This window comes from Ursus maritimus, unplaced genomic scaffold (assembly GCF_017311325.1).
Source record: "Ursus maritimus isolate PB19 unplaced genomic scaffold, ASM1731132v1 scaffold_12, whole genome shotgun sequence".
NCBI lineage: Eukaryota > Metazoa > Chordata > Mammalia > Carnivora > Ursidae > Ursus > Ursus maritimus.
This window is the reverse complement of record NW_024423564.1, coordinates 54026283-54043954: the sequence shown is the minus strand read 5'-3', so window position 1 is coordinate 54043954 and position 17672 is coordinate 54026283. Positions and strand designations below refer to the sequence as shown.

Genomic DNA, 17672 nt, shown 5'->3' with positions numbered 1-17672 from the left:
GAAATATCTTTTTGCTTTGATGTTATCTTTTTGTTGTGAACTCTGTCTTCTACCGTAATCTCTGCAAAAGAGAGACTGAATCAGGAACTGTAGGAGCAATAAAAATGCTTTACAAAAGATCAGAGATGTTTCAGGCAAATGGAGACCTGTTTCTAGGTAAGCAAAACTAGAGGTTTGTAACATTAGATGACCTCCTTAAATTTCCTGTGGCGCTCACATTTTCATAATTTTATACAGATAATATACCATAATAAAGATTATAAATGCATGTGACTTACTGTTTCTTTTTAAAAATATTTATGGATATAGCTGTGTTTTTCTAAATGTCTCATTAGTAATACTCAGTCTTGTAAGTCTGGTTCCATAATAATCTATAATGTAACTACTTCCATCTGAAGGTCCAACGATCTAGAAGAGAAAATTTCCAAAATTACCATTTTACAAAAGACGTTTTCACAATACTTTGTGTTTACTTTGCTCAGTTGCTACTAAATTATTTCAGCAGCACCAAAATGCAACTTAAACTAACTTAAGCAAAAAAAAAAAAAAAAAAAAAAAAAAAAAAAAAAAAAAAAAGTAACTTAGTGGCTCCTGTAGCTGAAAAGGATATTGGGGAGGATCACAGGATCAAAAGAGCTGCAGGAACCCAGGCCTCAAGGGTTTTATTCCATGCCCCCTGAGGCCCTTGGTCTGGCCTCTGGGCCTTTTAGCTCTTCCTGCCTTCATTCTGCAGAGCCGCACTCCTGCTTGCTTGCCAACAGCTCCAGATTTACATCTTCAAAGCTCAGAAAGAAAGTATAATTTTCTTCCTCAGTGTTTGTATACCAATTCCAGGGAAGGACTGATTGGGGGTTTTATGCCCACTGCTGGACAAATTACTATAGCCAAGGGAATAGGATTAATGTGATTGGCTAGGCCAGTCCCTGTGGAAGGTGAGGTAGTATGACTGACAGTCCTTCCAGAACTATGTAAAATGGAAGAGATAGAAAAAAACAACACATGCTCATTAGTCATCTTGCCCACTTCATCACATTTCTGACAATCCAGTTAACACGATCTCTACAAATTATTCTTTAAGGTAGCAATCTTCAAACTGTAGTTTTAGGGGCACACAAAGATTTACCAAGGTGTATGTTCGCCCAGATGGTTTCAGGAAATCAATTTTGAGATCCTTAGTTCCCATAAATACTCTTTGTAAAAGTGATCCACCTGATACCAAGCTATGGTGGAGGCATCATGTTAGCTCCCCGTTCCACTTCCCTCTCTCTGTGATCCCTTCTCCAGCTTGAGGACATAAAGCACACCTGCCATCAGAGCAGGTCTTATGATATAGGACATTGCCTCTGATGTGCCAAACAAAGGGATAATTCAAAATGGTAGACTTCAGGAAATCTCCTTTAAATCACTTTTTAAAAAAGATTTTATTTATTATTTGAGAGTGAGAGAAAGAACAAGCAGGGGGCACAAGAGGGAGAGGGAGAAGAAGGCTCCCTGATCAGCGGATCCTAGGACCCTGGGATCATGACCTGAGCCAAAGGCAGATACTTAACCAACTTAGCTACCCAGGTTCCTGAGGAAATTTCCTTTAATCAAGAGTCCAAAAATATGCTCGCTCTGCCTCATCTTCTTCAAAAGATGCATTCCCAGTAACATTTTACTTTTTTGCTTAAAAATAATTTGCAAAATTATTTTTATAATATGTAATATGCTTATGCTGTTTTGATCAATTGTGTATCAACAATTATGACAATCCAGTAATTACAGAAAATTTTACAATCTTTTAATTTTAATGAATCATGAAAATGATGATAATGAAACTGATCAGTAGAAGATTTTTCAAGCATAAAAATATATTACATTAGGATAAAATTCTGTGGGAGAAAGGACTAGAAATACACATTCAAGGAGAAAATGAAACTATGTAAAAATCACAATGGTTAGTGAAGGGTTCATTCATGTCTTTTTTAAATGAATGATATTTAAAATTCTATGGTATTTATATTCTGTTGGATACATTTTTAAATTGATGTAACAGTTTTATTTAAATATGTCAATATTTGCAAACCAGAAATTATATCCTTTGCAACTATTTAAACTTATGATGGAAAACTTAAATGTCAACTTAAAAACGTGTGGAGGGTAGGGATTTTTAAAAAAATTCTTTCAGGGGTTATACAACCAGAGTTTGAAGAACACTGTTGTAGTGCATGCTTCATTTTAAAAATAAGTTTGGTTTTTAAAACTATTTGACAAATACTGAATTCCTACAACACTCCAGGCCCTGTCCTAGGCATTATACATATAACAGTGAATGAGATACAATCTCTGCCCACAAAGAGCTTATACTAGTGAACTATAAATATTAATATTCGAATAACACAAAGCATTTTTGTGCTAAATACCATGCTGGGTACTGTTATGCACTTTGACTTATTTTCCAAAGATTAAATTCATTTGGTTTGACATTTATGAATGTTATTTAAGATTTTAATAAAACTTTGGGGTGCCTGGGTGGCTCAGTGGGTTATACGTTTCGACTCTTGATTGTGGCTCTGGTTCTGATCTCAGGGTCGTGGGATGGAACCCTGTGTCAGGTTCCGCTCTCAGCTGGAGTCTGCTTGAAATTCTCTCCCTCTCTCTCCCTTTGCCCCTACCCCTGCTCTCTCTCTCTCTCTCTCTCTCAAATAAATAAATAAATAAATATTTTTTTGAAGTTAAAAAAAAAAAAAAAAGAAAACCTTTTTAGTGGCCAAGGTCCCAGAGGAAACTACTCTGAGCATTAAGCCGAGAAAGAGAACAATGAGTGACTACGAGTCACAACATGTTGTGAGATTATATGAGGGGAACAAAGAAAAAGTAAAGCCCAGCCTGTAGAAATAAACCAAATCATATGGCAAAAAAACTGCCTAATTAGGAATATGTGTATAGCTAGGAACCAGGACTTTTGTCCCATTCTCTTTTTCTTCCTTTGTCATCTCCCCTAACAATCACACTTATTCCTGTTGAAAAAAAGTATTCAAGGTTGGAAATAAGGAAAATATAGGATTAGGTGATCTTTTCATATCATGCATTTCTAATAAGCCTACCTCAGGCTTACCTGCCTCTCTCGGGAAATGTAAAACCAACCAAAAACCAATTAGGACCCACATGTTTTACAATCCTGTAAAGTTAGTAGTTAACATGTAGAAAAATAGTAAGGGGTTGTTTCTGTGTTTTTGTTTTGTTTCCTCTGTTCTGTAGAGAAGAGAGCCCCAAAGGATACAGTTTTATCACCTGGTAATGCGTGATCCAACTCGGTATCTAACTTAGCCATTTTAGTACCATTTCTCTCCACTCAAACTATGTAACTGTGGCACCTCGACAACCAGTTCTATCACGGGAATTCCACACCTCCTTCCAGAGACTAGGTCTGCTGGGCACGGAATCCAATTCTGACCAACCACCCAGGATGCAAGTTCATTGTTGGCATATCTGCCTTCAAGAAGAAATGGGGGGGTGGATTTTTTTCTGAAAGTCACTATATAATGAAGTGATACTAATCAAAGAATCTGAAGATGGCAAAGCGAAAGAACAAAGGATAGAGGGAGAAATGGAAGGGAGGGAGGGAGGTAGGGAGGGAGGGAGGAAGGAAGGAAGGAAGGAAGGGGAATGGGAGGGAGGGTCCTCCATTATGTCCTTTAGCTCTAAATGAACAAATCTTAAAACTACCTTATCTCTAGATTCTTGGTATGATATAGTAAACAACCATATTATTAAAGAAAATTTAAATTGAGGTTTCTGTTACTTGTAGCCGAAAACACGGGATAACTCACTAGTTTTCAGTGCCCCCTGCCAGATCACCAAAGCACGGCTCTCGTTGCTAGTCTCTGCTAAAACAATCTGAAGAGCTGCCCCAAAGACTAAGAAATTCAGTCACCGTGGGAAAGCACCAGAGGAAAGGAGAACTGGAAGAGAAGGCTGTCCATAACTAGCTGTAGGAGGAATCCTCTCTGGATCTCAGGTTTTTGTGTCCATATAAAGAGGAATAGAACAAGCTGATCCATAGGGTACTTTTTAAGTTCTACATCTTGTATGACCATGACATTAAATGACATCTAAAAGGTATTGTCAATATACTTTTCTATGAACTATCTCATCAAAGAAGAAATTGTTCATCCTACTTAATATTTAAGAAAACTATCTGTTGTAAAATTTTCAATTATTCATATCCATATTCCCTCACCAAAATAAAAAAATTAAATGTTTTTAAGCATCGTATATATACTTATGTACAATACATGTGCCAATTATAAATTCCTTTGAGTATATTATTAAATTGCTAATTATAAAATTACAAGTCTTTAAAATATCCCATGCTGGGGAATTGTTTACTCAGTTAAATATGCCTATGTCCATTTGTTCATTGACAAGAGTATGAAACCTAAAATTATAAGTTTGGTTCTCTGCTAAGAAATAGCCTGAAACCAAATTCTACAGCATGAAGCATTTCCATTCGATAAGCTGGGGCAGATTTCCAAAATCTGTGGGTCCAGTTCATGGACCAAGAGGTTGCTACAGGTCTTGATCTTCCAAAAGGGGAAACAGGAGGGCCACGACACTGTGGGAAGCTGTTTTGTATAATGGGTATCAAGGTCTCTTGTGTAAGAAGCCTTAAAACCACAAGAAAGCAACGTCATATCCCTCTCTGTTAGTTTCCTGTGGCTACTGTACCAAGTTACCACAAACCTTAGTGGATTAAAACAGGAGAAATTTACTCTCACTGATCTACGGCCAGACGTCTAAAATCAAGGTTATCTGCAACAGCCCCATGCCCTACAGAGACTCTAAGGGGGAGAATCTGTTCTAAACCTCTTCTAGTCTTTGACAGCAATCAGTACTCCTTGGCATTCCATGGCTTATGGCCATGTCACTCCAATCTGTCTTGGTCTTCACAACGCCTTCTTTGCTGTGTCTATCTTTTCCTCTTCTGTCTCCTATAAGGACACTGGTCATTGGATTTAAGGCCCACCCAGATAATCCAGGATGATCTCTTCATATCTAGATCCCTAACTTAATCACATCTGCAAAGACCCTGTTTTCAAATAAGGTAATATTCCCAGGTTCCCGGGATTTGACATGGGTATCTTTTGTCCTACCACACTCTCCTATGGAAATGGTGGTGGTTTGGAGGCACTGGCTGGAATTTAAATTCTTCTTTAATTTGTTTCTGATTCTCATTACCATGAAATTTTATTTGCAGCTTAAATGCAAAAAAATCTTGAATTGTTTACTTAAAGAGGTAGGTTTTTCTATAAGTGCAAAGTCTATAGCAAAAAGAGTAACCAGGAAAAAGGAATATACATTAAAGTTACGAATGTTAAGAAGTGGTCACCAAATTCCTTTTTTTGTTCTTTATCTCTGATCTCCACTCTAATGCTCTACAACCCCTACTCACCATCTGCCCACATAAATAATGAGCATACACTTAATTTAGTATATGAGCTGGATACATATTTATTTTTTAAAAACATGTTCTTTGAATATGTATTTTTAATCTGCCCAAATAATATTGTTGTGGACCTTGCTCAGTTTTAAACTATTGTCACAGTATGCTGTAATTTTAAGACATTTCCATGTGGCGTATGTACATCTAGGTAAGTGCCCGTAATTGCAGCCTAGTGTTAGAGGATGTGTCCATTCTCCTATTCGTGCACACATCTGGGTTGATTCCAAATTCCTGCTACCACAAACAGGCTACAACAGACAAAAATCTTTGCACATGACCCCTTGTGGAGAGCACTACAATTTTTTTAGAGTAAATGCCCTGAAGTATTTATTTATATATTAGTTATTTGGGTGATTCTGTGAATCACCTATTAGTTTACTATACTCATTTAACTACTAGGATCTATCTTTTCTTGTTGATTTGCAGAAATGATTTGTATATGCTACATATCAATTCCTGTTGCTAATATCCTTTTATTCAGTCTATTAAGTGTTAAGTTGGTCCACACCTATGGTATCTTTTTTAAAACACAATTTCTTAATTTTAAGGTATTCAAATTCACTAATTTTTTTTCTTTATGATTTACAATTTAGGGATCTTGTTTGAAAAGACTTAACCAATCTAAGGTCACGAAGATATTCTCTTCGATTAGCTTTATATAAAAGCTTATCTTGGGGCACCTGGGTGGCTCAGTTGGTTAAGCGTCTGCCTTCGGCTCGGGTCATGATCCCAGGGTCCTGGGATCGAGCCCCACGTGGGTCTCCCTGCTCAGTGGAGGGAGCTTCTCCCTCAGCAGAGCCTGCTTCTCCCCCTCCCTCTGCCACTCTCTCCCTCTCTCTCTCTCAAATAAATAAAATCTTAAAAAAAAAAAAAAGTTTATCTTCTCCTAAGCATATACCCAAAAGAACTGTACAGGGTCTTAATTAGATACTTATACACAAATATTCATAGCAAAGTGATTCATAATACCCCAAACATGGAAACAATCCGAGTGTCCATCAGTGGATGAAGAACTAAACAAAATGTGGTATATATATACAATGGAATATTCTTCAGCCATAAAAGGGAATGAAGTTCTAATACATGCCACAATATCAATAAACCTTGAACACATTATTTAAAATGAAATAAACCATACATAAAAGGACAAATATATGATTCCACTTATATGAAATACCAAGAATAGGCAAATTCATAGAGACAGAAAGTAGATCGGAGGTTACCAGGGACTGGGAGGTGTGAGAAATGGGGAGCTATTGCTTAATGGGTACACAGTTTCTGTTTGGGGTGATGAAAAAGTTTTGGAAATAGATCATGGTGACAGTTGTACAACATTTTGAATGTCAATGCCACTGAACTGTATACTTAAAAAAGGTTAAAATAAAAAATTTTATATTATATATATATATTTTTTACCATACCAGAAGAGAGCTTACTTTATGTGAACTTTATTAATACTGTAGTTTTGTTCGTAATTTATAAATTTTTGATTTTGTTAGTGGAATATGTATTTTTGCTTGAATATATTTAGGTGACATTTAATAAATTAATTAAAGAAAAAAATGTGGTTACTAGTAAGTACTTTAATACCTAACCTTTAACAATAGCTATCTACCTATGCTCCCACATTAATGTCTTTGCATTGTCATTGAAGTCATATCAGCTTAGGTAACTCAAATTATCTTACAACTTTCAAATGTTATGAATGAATTAAGGAGAAAAAGGAAAACTAAGAACACTTTATACGACTCTATCAATGCACCTTTTATGTGATCTAACCCACTTAAGAGTTTCTCCATATGAAGAATGCAAATACTAACACTGGCAAGATTAAATCATCTCCTAAAGACCTATTAACATGGTGAAAAAAGTAAAATGACTCAACTACCTGCAATTAGAGGACAATGATGCCACCTGTGTCCATCCCAGTTCTTTTCCCCAAAAATATATTCTTTTAAAAGTCAAATTACATTTTTGTGTTCATAGCTGACTTCTGTGTGTGGTTAATTTTAACATGAGGCCATTAAAACCATCTGATTAGTTACATTTAAATTAAACACCAAGATTCCTACAAAGTGCCAGAAGTTATGCATGCAGACCCCCTGACTCCATTTGATGTAAAGACTGGTTAGTATTAATCCTAAATAACCAATATAAACATCATTCCTCAAGAAATGAATAAGATTCATACATTATATCTCCTGAAGAAAACACAGCTTTGGGATTAGTCTCAAAACCAGTTTAAGATACTCTTTGTTTTTGGGGTACCTGGGTGGCTCAGTCATTAAGCATCTGCCTTCAGCTCAGGGTTTAATCCCGGCATTTTGGGATCGAGCCCCACATCAGGCTCTTCCACTGGAAGCCTGCTTCTTCCTCTCCCACTCCCCTTGCTTGTGTTCCCTCTCTCACTGGCTGTCTCTCTCTGTGTCAAATAAATAAATAGAATCTTTAAAAGAACAAAACAGGGCGCCTGAGTAGCGCAGTCGTTAAAGCGTCTGCCTTCGGCTCAGGGCATGATCCCGGCGTACCAGGATCGAGTCCCACATCGGGCTCCTCTGCTATGAGCCTGCTTCTTCCTCTCCCACTCCCCCTGCTTGTGTTCCCTCTCTTGCTGGCTGTCTCTCTGTCACATAAATAAATAAAATCTTTAAAAATAAATAAATAAAAGAACAAAACAAAGATACTCTTCGTTTTTGAACATTTCCTTTAATTCACTAAATAAATATCTGTCCACAGGAAAAGTGAACTAAGTGAAATCTACCTAATTAAGGTCACATGACAGAGCAGAGGCTACACAAATTATCAGTCTCCTCAGTTTTCCAGTTTATTTCCCCAACAAATCACATCAGGATTAAATAAATAATACAGAGGGCTATTTGAAAGACTTGATATCTATAAAATGTCTACTGGTTTTTATATACTGCTGTCCTACATCTACTGAACTATCAAGGACTTTGATCAACTTTTGTAGTACTGGTAACAGATATTGGGTGATTACAGGTTTATTCCTTCCTTTGATCAACGGTATGTGTATGTTACAGGGCAAGGGAGTAGGCTATGTCTTGGACAAAACAAACTGGCTTACACACAAGTGAACCTACAACTTGAGCCCTGCTCATGCTCTAGACTGAAAAGCCTAGGCTTTTAAAATTTTTACTAAATTCAAACAATTTAAAAAATTCAAACAATTTAAACAAGATAAAATCAAGATAACTCACTTTTATTTTACATCTGCAGTTCCCAAGGAAACATTTTATTTCTGATAATAAATGGAATCTTGCTACAGAACACTTTTGGGATAGATTTAACTTCCTCTAGAGCAGGATCTCAACTTATTATACCTGACTGGTGCTCACTAAACCCATTTTCATCGATGGCATGAAACCTACTTTCTATAGCTTATCATATCAACTTTTATTTTATTCATTACTTCTCAAGTGATAACTATGAAATTTAGAACTTCAAGGTCCTAAAGAAAAAGCAAGCACTTTTAAAAACTACCTTTTTTTAGCTTCTCAACTTGCCTCTAATTGGTACAAAGCTACACTTTTCACAAGGTATATTGCATTCAGTTCAAATCAGCCAAAATTTTCGATAGTATATGCTATGCTTAGTGTACTCCAGTGCTATAGTAAAAAACTTTTTTCTAAAGAAATTTATGTGTGAAAAGTCAAACCTGGTGTCTAAAAGTTAAAAAATAACACAGAAGCACTATATAATTCAGTGCTAAAATGAATTATCTATATTAAATATCAAACTAATGAGATATTTTATAAATTTTAAAATTCATTAATGTCTTGAAATTATGCTGTTTCTGTGAATTTCTAGTTATTAGTCCCTTAAGGAGATCTACTCTGTAATGTTAATAGGAATAAAAATGAAAGCAATTTCTTCCATGATGCAGAGAATTTTTTTAAATTGTCACAAAGTACACTGACATACTTCCTTCCAACAACTTTCTACACTCCAACTCATATTTCCATTTTCCCTCTACCCATCTTCATCTTTCTGATTTGTGGCTATCTTATCTCCACTTAACCGAGGAAACTTTCTTTTCTTTTTGTTTGGCAGACTCCACATCAGTGGGTTTCGTATAGTTAAAAACATCCAGATTGCGTGAGTGAGGAAAGAAGCTGAAATGAAATCAAAATAGTCTCATATTTTTTCTAATAAAAAATTAAATGTCTAATCAATCCATCATAACATATATATAAAATACATAAGCACAAAGAATGAATGTTTGTTTTAAAATCTTCAGAACTGCCTTACAGTAATTATACACAACAGTTACCTATAATTGAAAGACTATATGCTACACATATATCACTGATTTAGATTTTTGTTGAATGCACAAAAGGGCTGAATTAATTCTATGTATTATTTTATACTACTAATTCACACTGCCATTTCCATATTTTTTAAGAAAAAAAGAAACTTCAAAAGTTTATTAATAAATAGATACTCATTAAAGTATTTTCAGTAAATATAGTGACACGTAAAGATTACTTTAGTAATATGTGCATTATGCTTTATATACTTTGGTTCAAAGATGAAATAACTAGACCTATTTTTTTTAAAGAGGATTTTCCTGGATTTTTGTTATAAACACTGTGAAGCAAAGTATGTTTTTATAGGTCTTGAGTTCATGCACAATATGTTTCTGGGATCATAGCCCAAAAGAAAAACATTGCTATTCACTGGGGAACAATATTTAATGGCAAAAAGAAAAAAAAAAAACAGGATGGAGAGAATGAGAAAGAAGAATAAACAAAAAGATGATGGACAAATGTAAAAGGTCTATGAGAAATTGGAAAAAATATATTTGGGACAAAAACATTAATATCATTTATGATATTTATATTAAAAACATTTTATTTGCTGAAAAAATAATTCTTAAAAACTAAAGTAGTCAACGTCACATGTTAAGTATATTAAATGACGTGTAGAATAAGGCTATCCCTCATTTGGCTACATTTGAAAACTTATTGTTTCCCCATTCTGAAAGCGGTCTAAAGCTAACGTGGCCATACCTGTTAAAATGTCTTACTTAGGGAAATTTACTGCAGAAATTCAAACACTCTAATTCTGCCTCAGTATTCTTTTTTTTTTTTTTTTTAAGATTTTATTTATTTATTTGACAGAGATGGAGACAGCCAGCGAGAGAGGGAACACAAGCAGGGGGAGTGGGAGAGGAAGAAGCAGGCTCACAATGGAGGAGCCCGATGTGGGGCTCGATCCCATAACGCTGGGATCACGCCCTGAGCCGAAGGCAGACGCCCAACCGCTGTGCCACCCAGGCGCCCCCTGCCTCAGTATTCTTAATGCAATAGGTTCAGCTAGAGATCTTTAAGAAAAGAACAATTTGTTCTCAAAAGTTCAGGCATTTGTGTACCAGAAAGCAGCTGCTGAATCAAATAAGCTCTATAATTTGATATAAGTAAAGCTTTATATAAAGCAATGACATCACCAAAGAAAGAACCTAGTGTGAAAATATTAAGTAAATGGGTTTCAAAGACATTGAATTCTGGATATCTTAAAGAATCCCAATAATACATGAAATTCCTTGGATCCTCGTTTAAAGTGAGAAATCCATTTCCAAGCATATGTGCACCAGTACCTTAGCCTCTTCATGCCTGCTTGCCTGTCCCCCAGTCGGAGAAGGCAGGATATTTGGTTAGGCATATGTTTATGAATAAAGACAGGAAAATTCCAACTTTAAAACCAAATATTTTCCTTGTTTAATTCTGGTATCTTATTGGTCCATATGCTGCCTCCTCCTCACAGTATGGTACCCTCCTCACAGTATGCTACCAAAATCTCCTGGATTTTGACTTTCTTTTAAAACATAAGGATTAACATCAAGCAGACAGAATTGAGGAGTGGAAATATTGTATGGGAAAGAAGACCAAAACTGATGATCTACATGCATACTGACACTCCTGCTGAAGACACTGGGTGCTCCATAAATGCTCACTGAAATGCTGTTCTGTGACATTTGTTGTGATAAACTCATCTCCTTCTCTAATTTAAGAATCCTCACAAGTTAACCACAATCGGTTCAGTGTAATTTAATGTAAAACATCTGGTGGCACTTTTAAATGCTAAAGGATAGCATTTCACACTCTGTCTGCCTCCACACCACTGCAGTGGGAAAAGATGAGGTTAACACAGAGAAGCAGAGAGGGGAATCAGAAGAGTTCCTGAACACATTGTTTGGTTGTATGAATTTGGTCTTGCCCGAGGCCAGCCCCACTCCCAGATTTTCTACAGAACGCCCAGACCGTCCTTTTTTCTTTATGGCTTAACCTAGCTGGATTTCAGTTTCTAACATTTACAACCAAGAGAACATTAATATACAGTACCTGTCCATTAAAAAAAAAAAAAGGAAACACTGTTTCTGCCTCCATATGTTCATATGTGAATATCAGATCCCCATCAATATCCTTTTATAGTAATTGACAAATGTGGCTGTGACTATCAGGAAAAGAAATAATAAATCTGAGAAATAATCTTAATCCTTATTAGAGATCCATAATACAGATTATAAAGATTCTCAGAAGTTATTCAGTAAAAAAAATCTCATTTGAATTCACATTTACAAATCATATTTGAGCACGGAATCCTTTTTTTTTTAATGAAAAGATAGCAGTCTTTTAGAACTACTAACTGGTAGAACACAGGCTGGGAAATGTTACTTGGAAACATGGCTATAATCCGTTACACGTAGCATCTGAAGAAAAACTGAAAAAGTATTCCTAACTACTTTCTAATATATTTATTATTTTTTTACTTTCATTTTAATTTTTTTTTGAAACAAGAAAGGAATTTATTTCAGTGAGGTCAACACTGGGAAGACAGTGGACTAACGTCTCAAAGACTGTCTCCAAAGTGCTGAAAACACTTCTAAGTTTTTATCAGGAAAATGTGGGACAAAGGTCGGTGGGTACATGCAGCAGGGGCAGCAAAGTCAGGTTGATCACTCTCTTAGGGGTCAGTCACGTGAGGTCTTGCTGGTTTGGGGCAGTCCTTATTGCCTGAGGGGGTAGTTTCAGTTCCCATCAGGGGATAATCTGCCCGTGGGGTCTTTTGCCTCAGTTAAGAGATATAAGTGTGCTTTCTAATATACTTAAAATATACCAGGAAAGATCACAGAACTCAAATTTGAATGGAAAAGTAAATCATCTTTTAGACTGAAACTAACTTACCTGCATTGAAATAAGAATGAAATCAATTAGGCTCCCAATTCCACAAAACCCTACAGTGCAAAACTTTAACAAACCTGGAAAAAAAAGATAGAGTCACTTAAAATCCGGGAAGTCTTATGAATATTAACTTTTCTATTTCCCAATAAACCATTATGTATACTATACCACAAACTCTTTATATCAAGAATATAAAATCAATGCTTTAAAAACTCAAATCTTCACCTGAAAATATGAGAAAGGTTTAAAAGACCCTCTATATAGAAAAGGCACACAAAAATTAATTCACTTAAGTATTATGAACTGAAATAAAAACTCACTGTAATCTCACAAAACTTCTTAAAAGTCCTAAAGAAATAAATCTTTAAATTGCATTATGACAGAGCTACAGAACATCTCTTAGCCCTTATTTATTTAGACTTAATACATTATGTGAGTGAAATTTTAATACACATTTACATTAGAAAGTTCAAACAAATAAAGACTGTCAAGTCACAGAAAAAATTACCAAGATAAAACTTTGATCTTAAACTGAAAAATTTTATTAGCAACCCAATTATCTTTATCCTGTACTTAATTATCTTAAATTTATCCTATACTTCTTTCCTAAGCATCTCATGTTCATCAATTCTATACTCAAAATCAACAATTCGATGCACTATATACATCTCCACCTTCAGTCACAACCTTGGAACTAAGGTACTGAACAGATCATTACAGAGCATAGAATCTAGGACATACACAACGCTATAACACAAAACCATGATGATGGAATAAAGAGACAGGCTGGGGGTGGGGGTGGGATGAGTAATCTCTCCTCTATATTTAAACTTAAATTGCTTTCCAGACATATAAAAATGGTAGGAAACAAGACTCTTCGTGAAAGGGTAGTTCTAAGTATCAACTACAAACAGATGCCAGCTAAAATCACAAGAGTGGATGAGATCACCTCCTGCATACGATTTGGAAATACACAAATAAGACTGAAATTGTAAGTACATTAGATGATTATTTTTCCCTTTTTAGTATTAGACATATCGCAGAATAATGCTGTAAGTAGTAAGAGAACACATGTTGGAAATCACTTTAAAACTACTAAAATATAGAGATTATATAAAATTCTGCTTTCGATTTTCTTCAAAACACTTGTTACGTTACCTAATATTTTATATTTGTTCTATCTGTCTCATGAAGTCCCATTAGGGAAGGTCTTTCATCTGGTTTATTTACTCCTGTGTCCTCAGTGCTTACAACATCATCTACCACATAGCAGATGCTCGATATCTGTAAAATGAATGGATAAGCTGTCTCAGCTTTTCTGTTTCCTAAAGACCTCTAACTTTTTAGTCATTATCTTATATAAAAATTCCTTTAATTATTTTCTTCATTAGTTGCATGTTATTATAGTTGCCCAGGGAACTTGATCCACTCGATTTGGTATATTCTATCAATTCACTCATTCATTCTATTTGTGAAATGTATCCCTCTTCACACAGCATTTTAGTGTAAATTTGGAAATATCACAGAGGTCCCCTTTCTTCAATTTGCTTTTAAAAAGATTAATTTTAAGAATGGTTCTGGGGTGTGTGGGTGGCTCAGTCAGTTAAGTTCAGGTCATGATCTCAGGGTCATGAGATCGAGCCCCCGCCCAGCTCAGCACTGGGCATTAAGCCTGTTTAAGATTCTCTCTCTCTCCCTCTGCTCCCTCCCCAATGCTCTTCTCCCTCTCTATTAAAAAAAGTTTCAAAAAAAGTTTGTCTTTAATTACTTGCTACTCTATTAAGAAAAAATAACCATGTCAGAGCCTTTGCTCTTGTCATGACCTCTTCCAACAATATTCTGTACATCTTCTCATTTCTCTAGAGTTCTTCAGAGAAGTCTAACCTGCCTATCTAAAGCAGCACGCTGCTTCCCCCAAAGCCCCTTGCCCTATCACATCTCCCCTATTTATTGCCTTTTTGGTGCCAATTAAAAATCTGTAACACCCTCGTTTGTTGGTTTGTTCATTCATCCTCTGTCTTCTTCTGCTACGTAAATTCCTCAAGACAGGGTCCTTATCTTACTCAAGTCAATTCTTTGAACAGTATCTGACAGACAGTAAGATTTGATAAATATTTCTCGTATGACTATCAAAAAACTAGTACAATGTAAATGTTCAACAGGAGGAATTATCTCAGAAAACCCATATGCCTAATAAGAGGAGAGAATACTATGCAGCTATTTAAAACAATGACATAAAAGTATATTTATTGGCAAAGTAATGTGGTAACACTCAAAAAGAGAATGATAATAAGTCATTAAAATCTTGATATTCTGCGGATGAACTCCTTCTTAAGGGTGCTTCAGAAAAATGAACATGAGAGGTTCCTGTTCAGATGAAACATTAGATAAGGGCATGATACGTGTGTTTGGAACTTGGTGAGTGTCACCTACTCCTGAAGTCACACGTTTAAAGAAACCACAGAACAGATCCAAGATGATACTTAAGCATTTGAGGAATTTGCAAACTGACCTACAGTGACAGACAGCAGATGAGTGTTTGCTTGGGAAAGAGCAGTATAAGGAGGGCCAAGAGGCAGGGATTACAAAGGGCAGGAGGAAGTTTTGGGGAGTGACATATATCGTCATTATCTTGATTATGGGGACTGTTTCATAGGTGTCCACATATGTCTAACTTATCACACGGTACATTTAAAATATGTGCATCTTAATGTATGTCATTTGTACCTCAATAAAGCACTTTAAAAATTAAGGAACTAAGTTGACTATTAAAAAAATTTGAAAGTTCAGTACAGTGATTTACATCCTGTTTCACTCCAAACCTGTATTAACTGTGGTCCATCTATTTCTGCAAATGTAACACAAAGGATGAGTTTACTAATGTAAGTTGCTTATACTGCTATCTTAAACTTGTTTTAGCTTTCCAAATATAAAAATATTTTATGAAAATAAGATAGGAATGGGGTGCCTGGGTGGCTCAGTCATTAAGCGTCTGCCTTCGGCTCAGGGCATGATCCCGGCGTTCTGGGATCGAGCCCCGCATCAGGCTCCTCCGCTGGGAGCCTGCTTCTTCCTCTCCCACTCCCCCTGCTTGTGTTCCCTCTCTCGCTGGCTATCTCTCTCTCTGTCAAATAAATAAATAAAATCTTAAAAAAAAAAAAAAAAAGAAAGAAAGAAGATAGGAAGGACACTAAGACTTAAAGGAGATAATGAGAAAAAGTAAAAACTTAGAATAGTACATGACACATGGCAAAATCTGAAATGTTAGCCCAGCCATTATGTCTCCTACCACTGTTTCTACTATTCCTACAATTATTGTTCACTGAGAAATGTAGACAGCATAAATTCACATTCTTTATAGTAGGATCATTTAACCGAGTCTCATATCTTGCAAATTCCTTCTGCCTGGGTTACTCCTAACTACCCGAAGATCCCTTCCAATGTGCTGTGCTCTCGGATTCTCCTCAGCCATCTCTAGGTTTATATGAGCTATGCTACTGTCTGCCTGGACTCCTCCTCTGCCCCTCCATTCCCAGTCACCTAGCTAACCCCTAAGAGTTGTTTAAAACTCCTAGGAAGTCTTCTCTAATGTCCCCAGGATGAGTTTAATAATATTCCTAGATGCTCCCCAGCCCTGCCCTTAACGTTCAGCATCGCACATATCCCATCGTGTGATTTACTATATATTTTTATTGATCTGTCTTCCCCTTCCCTTCCGTGAACAACTGGAAGTCAGTGCTGTGTCATTCCAATGCCTAGTCAGTGTGACTACTGAAGGAAAAACTATATCAAGTGTAAATTACCTTATTTGCAAACAATGATCAACTTGACCCACACAAAGTTGCATATATTGACTTTATTTTTCCAAATAAAAAAGTGTCTCTTTGTACAGACATGATTTACTAACTTCTTATTGTGAAAAGGAGTATCAGTTTCAGATTTTAAAAACTGTTTTAAAATTCCAAATAAAAGTGCTTCTAATAAAGAAGGATCCATTTTTATCCTGAACCATTAGAGATACATTCTTTCAAAAAGATTATGCTGCCAGATGACATTAATAAAGCTCATGTTTTGAGTGTACTTTATACTTTAGCAACCTAAACTTTACATTTTAAAACATGAATTCAATCAAAGGATTTATTTGGGTATAAAATAAAAAGAACAGAGATTAATTTGGGATATTTAAAAAAATTCTGGTATTTTTTCTTTTATTACAGGTTGAGTCTTGCAAATTCTGCTGTCTGCATAACTGTTTTGGAGAATGCAGATTATTGCATATTAAAGTTGCTATTTGCCAAGCCACAGGTGTTCTATAATGACTTGGTAATTAGCTATCACTATTCTTTTTGTCTGTACTTATAAAAGGAGAGTTTTCAAATCTTAGAACAGTTTAACCTATAAATCCCTTTATTTGTCCCATGATCTATGGATATGATATACCAGTCCAAACTGGTAACTTTAAACTAAAAAAAAAAGAAGAAGAAGAAGAATATAACCAAAGATTTTTAAGATTTGGGCTTAAAAATATTTTGTTATTCTCATAAGAAATTATTTACATTTTAAAAGGAATACCACTATGGAAAGAGTATCTCTCTCTCCTGTTAACTGCTCCAAAAGAGCTATTATCTTCAGGAATCCATAATCTTTTAATGCTACAGATGGGCAAAGCAAAATATGCTAGCTACCGCATACCTAAAAAAATCACAGATGTTAACACAGTTAAGAATACAAAGATAGAATATTATTAGAAAAATAAGGTTTCATTGTAAAAAAAAAAAAAACCTTTCTAGTTAATGTAGCACTTGCATACTGAGGGATAAATCAATTAAAGGAAATAAAGCTATATATAAAGTTATAGTCATGGGCTAAAAAGGAATTTGAAATATCTGAAAAGAAAATTTTGGGGGTGCCTGGGTGGCTCAGTTGGTAAGTATCTGACTCTTGATTTCAGCTCAGGTCTTCATCTCAGGGTCATGAATTCAAGC

General features: G+C 35.5%; 1 protein-coding gene across 3 annotated transcripts in view; it reads right to left on the bottom strand.

The window, feature by feature from the left end:
- TM2D1 (TM2 domain containing 1) overlaps positions 1-17672 on the bottom strand; it is a 46557-nt gene that overhangs the window by 4672 nt on the left and 24213 nt on the right. For 2 of the 3 annotated variants that reach the window (XR_568662.2, XM_008690801.2), the window contains exons 5-6: positions 12691-12764; positions 279-408 (exon numbers count right to left, since the gene is read on the bottom strand). Coding sequence is in view for 2 of the 3 variants with exons in the window: in XM_008690801.2 (XP_008689023.1) it covers positions 298-408; positions 12691-12764 (185 nt within the window). In the remaining variant the exon portion in view is untranslated. The remainder of the gene's footprint in view (positions 1-278; positions 409-12690; positions 12765-17672) is intronic. The other variant, XM_008690803.2, reaches the window with a different exon arrangement.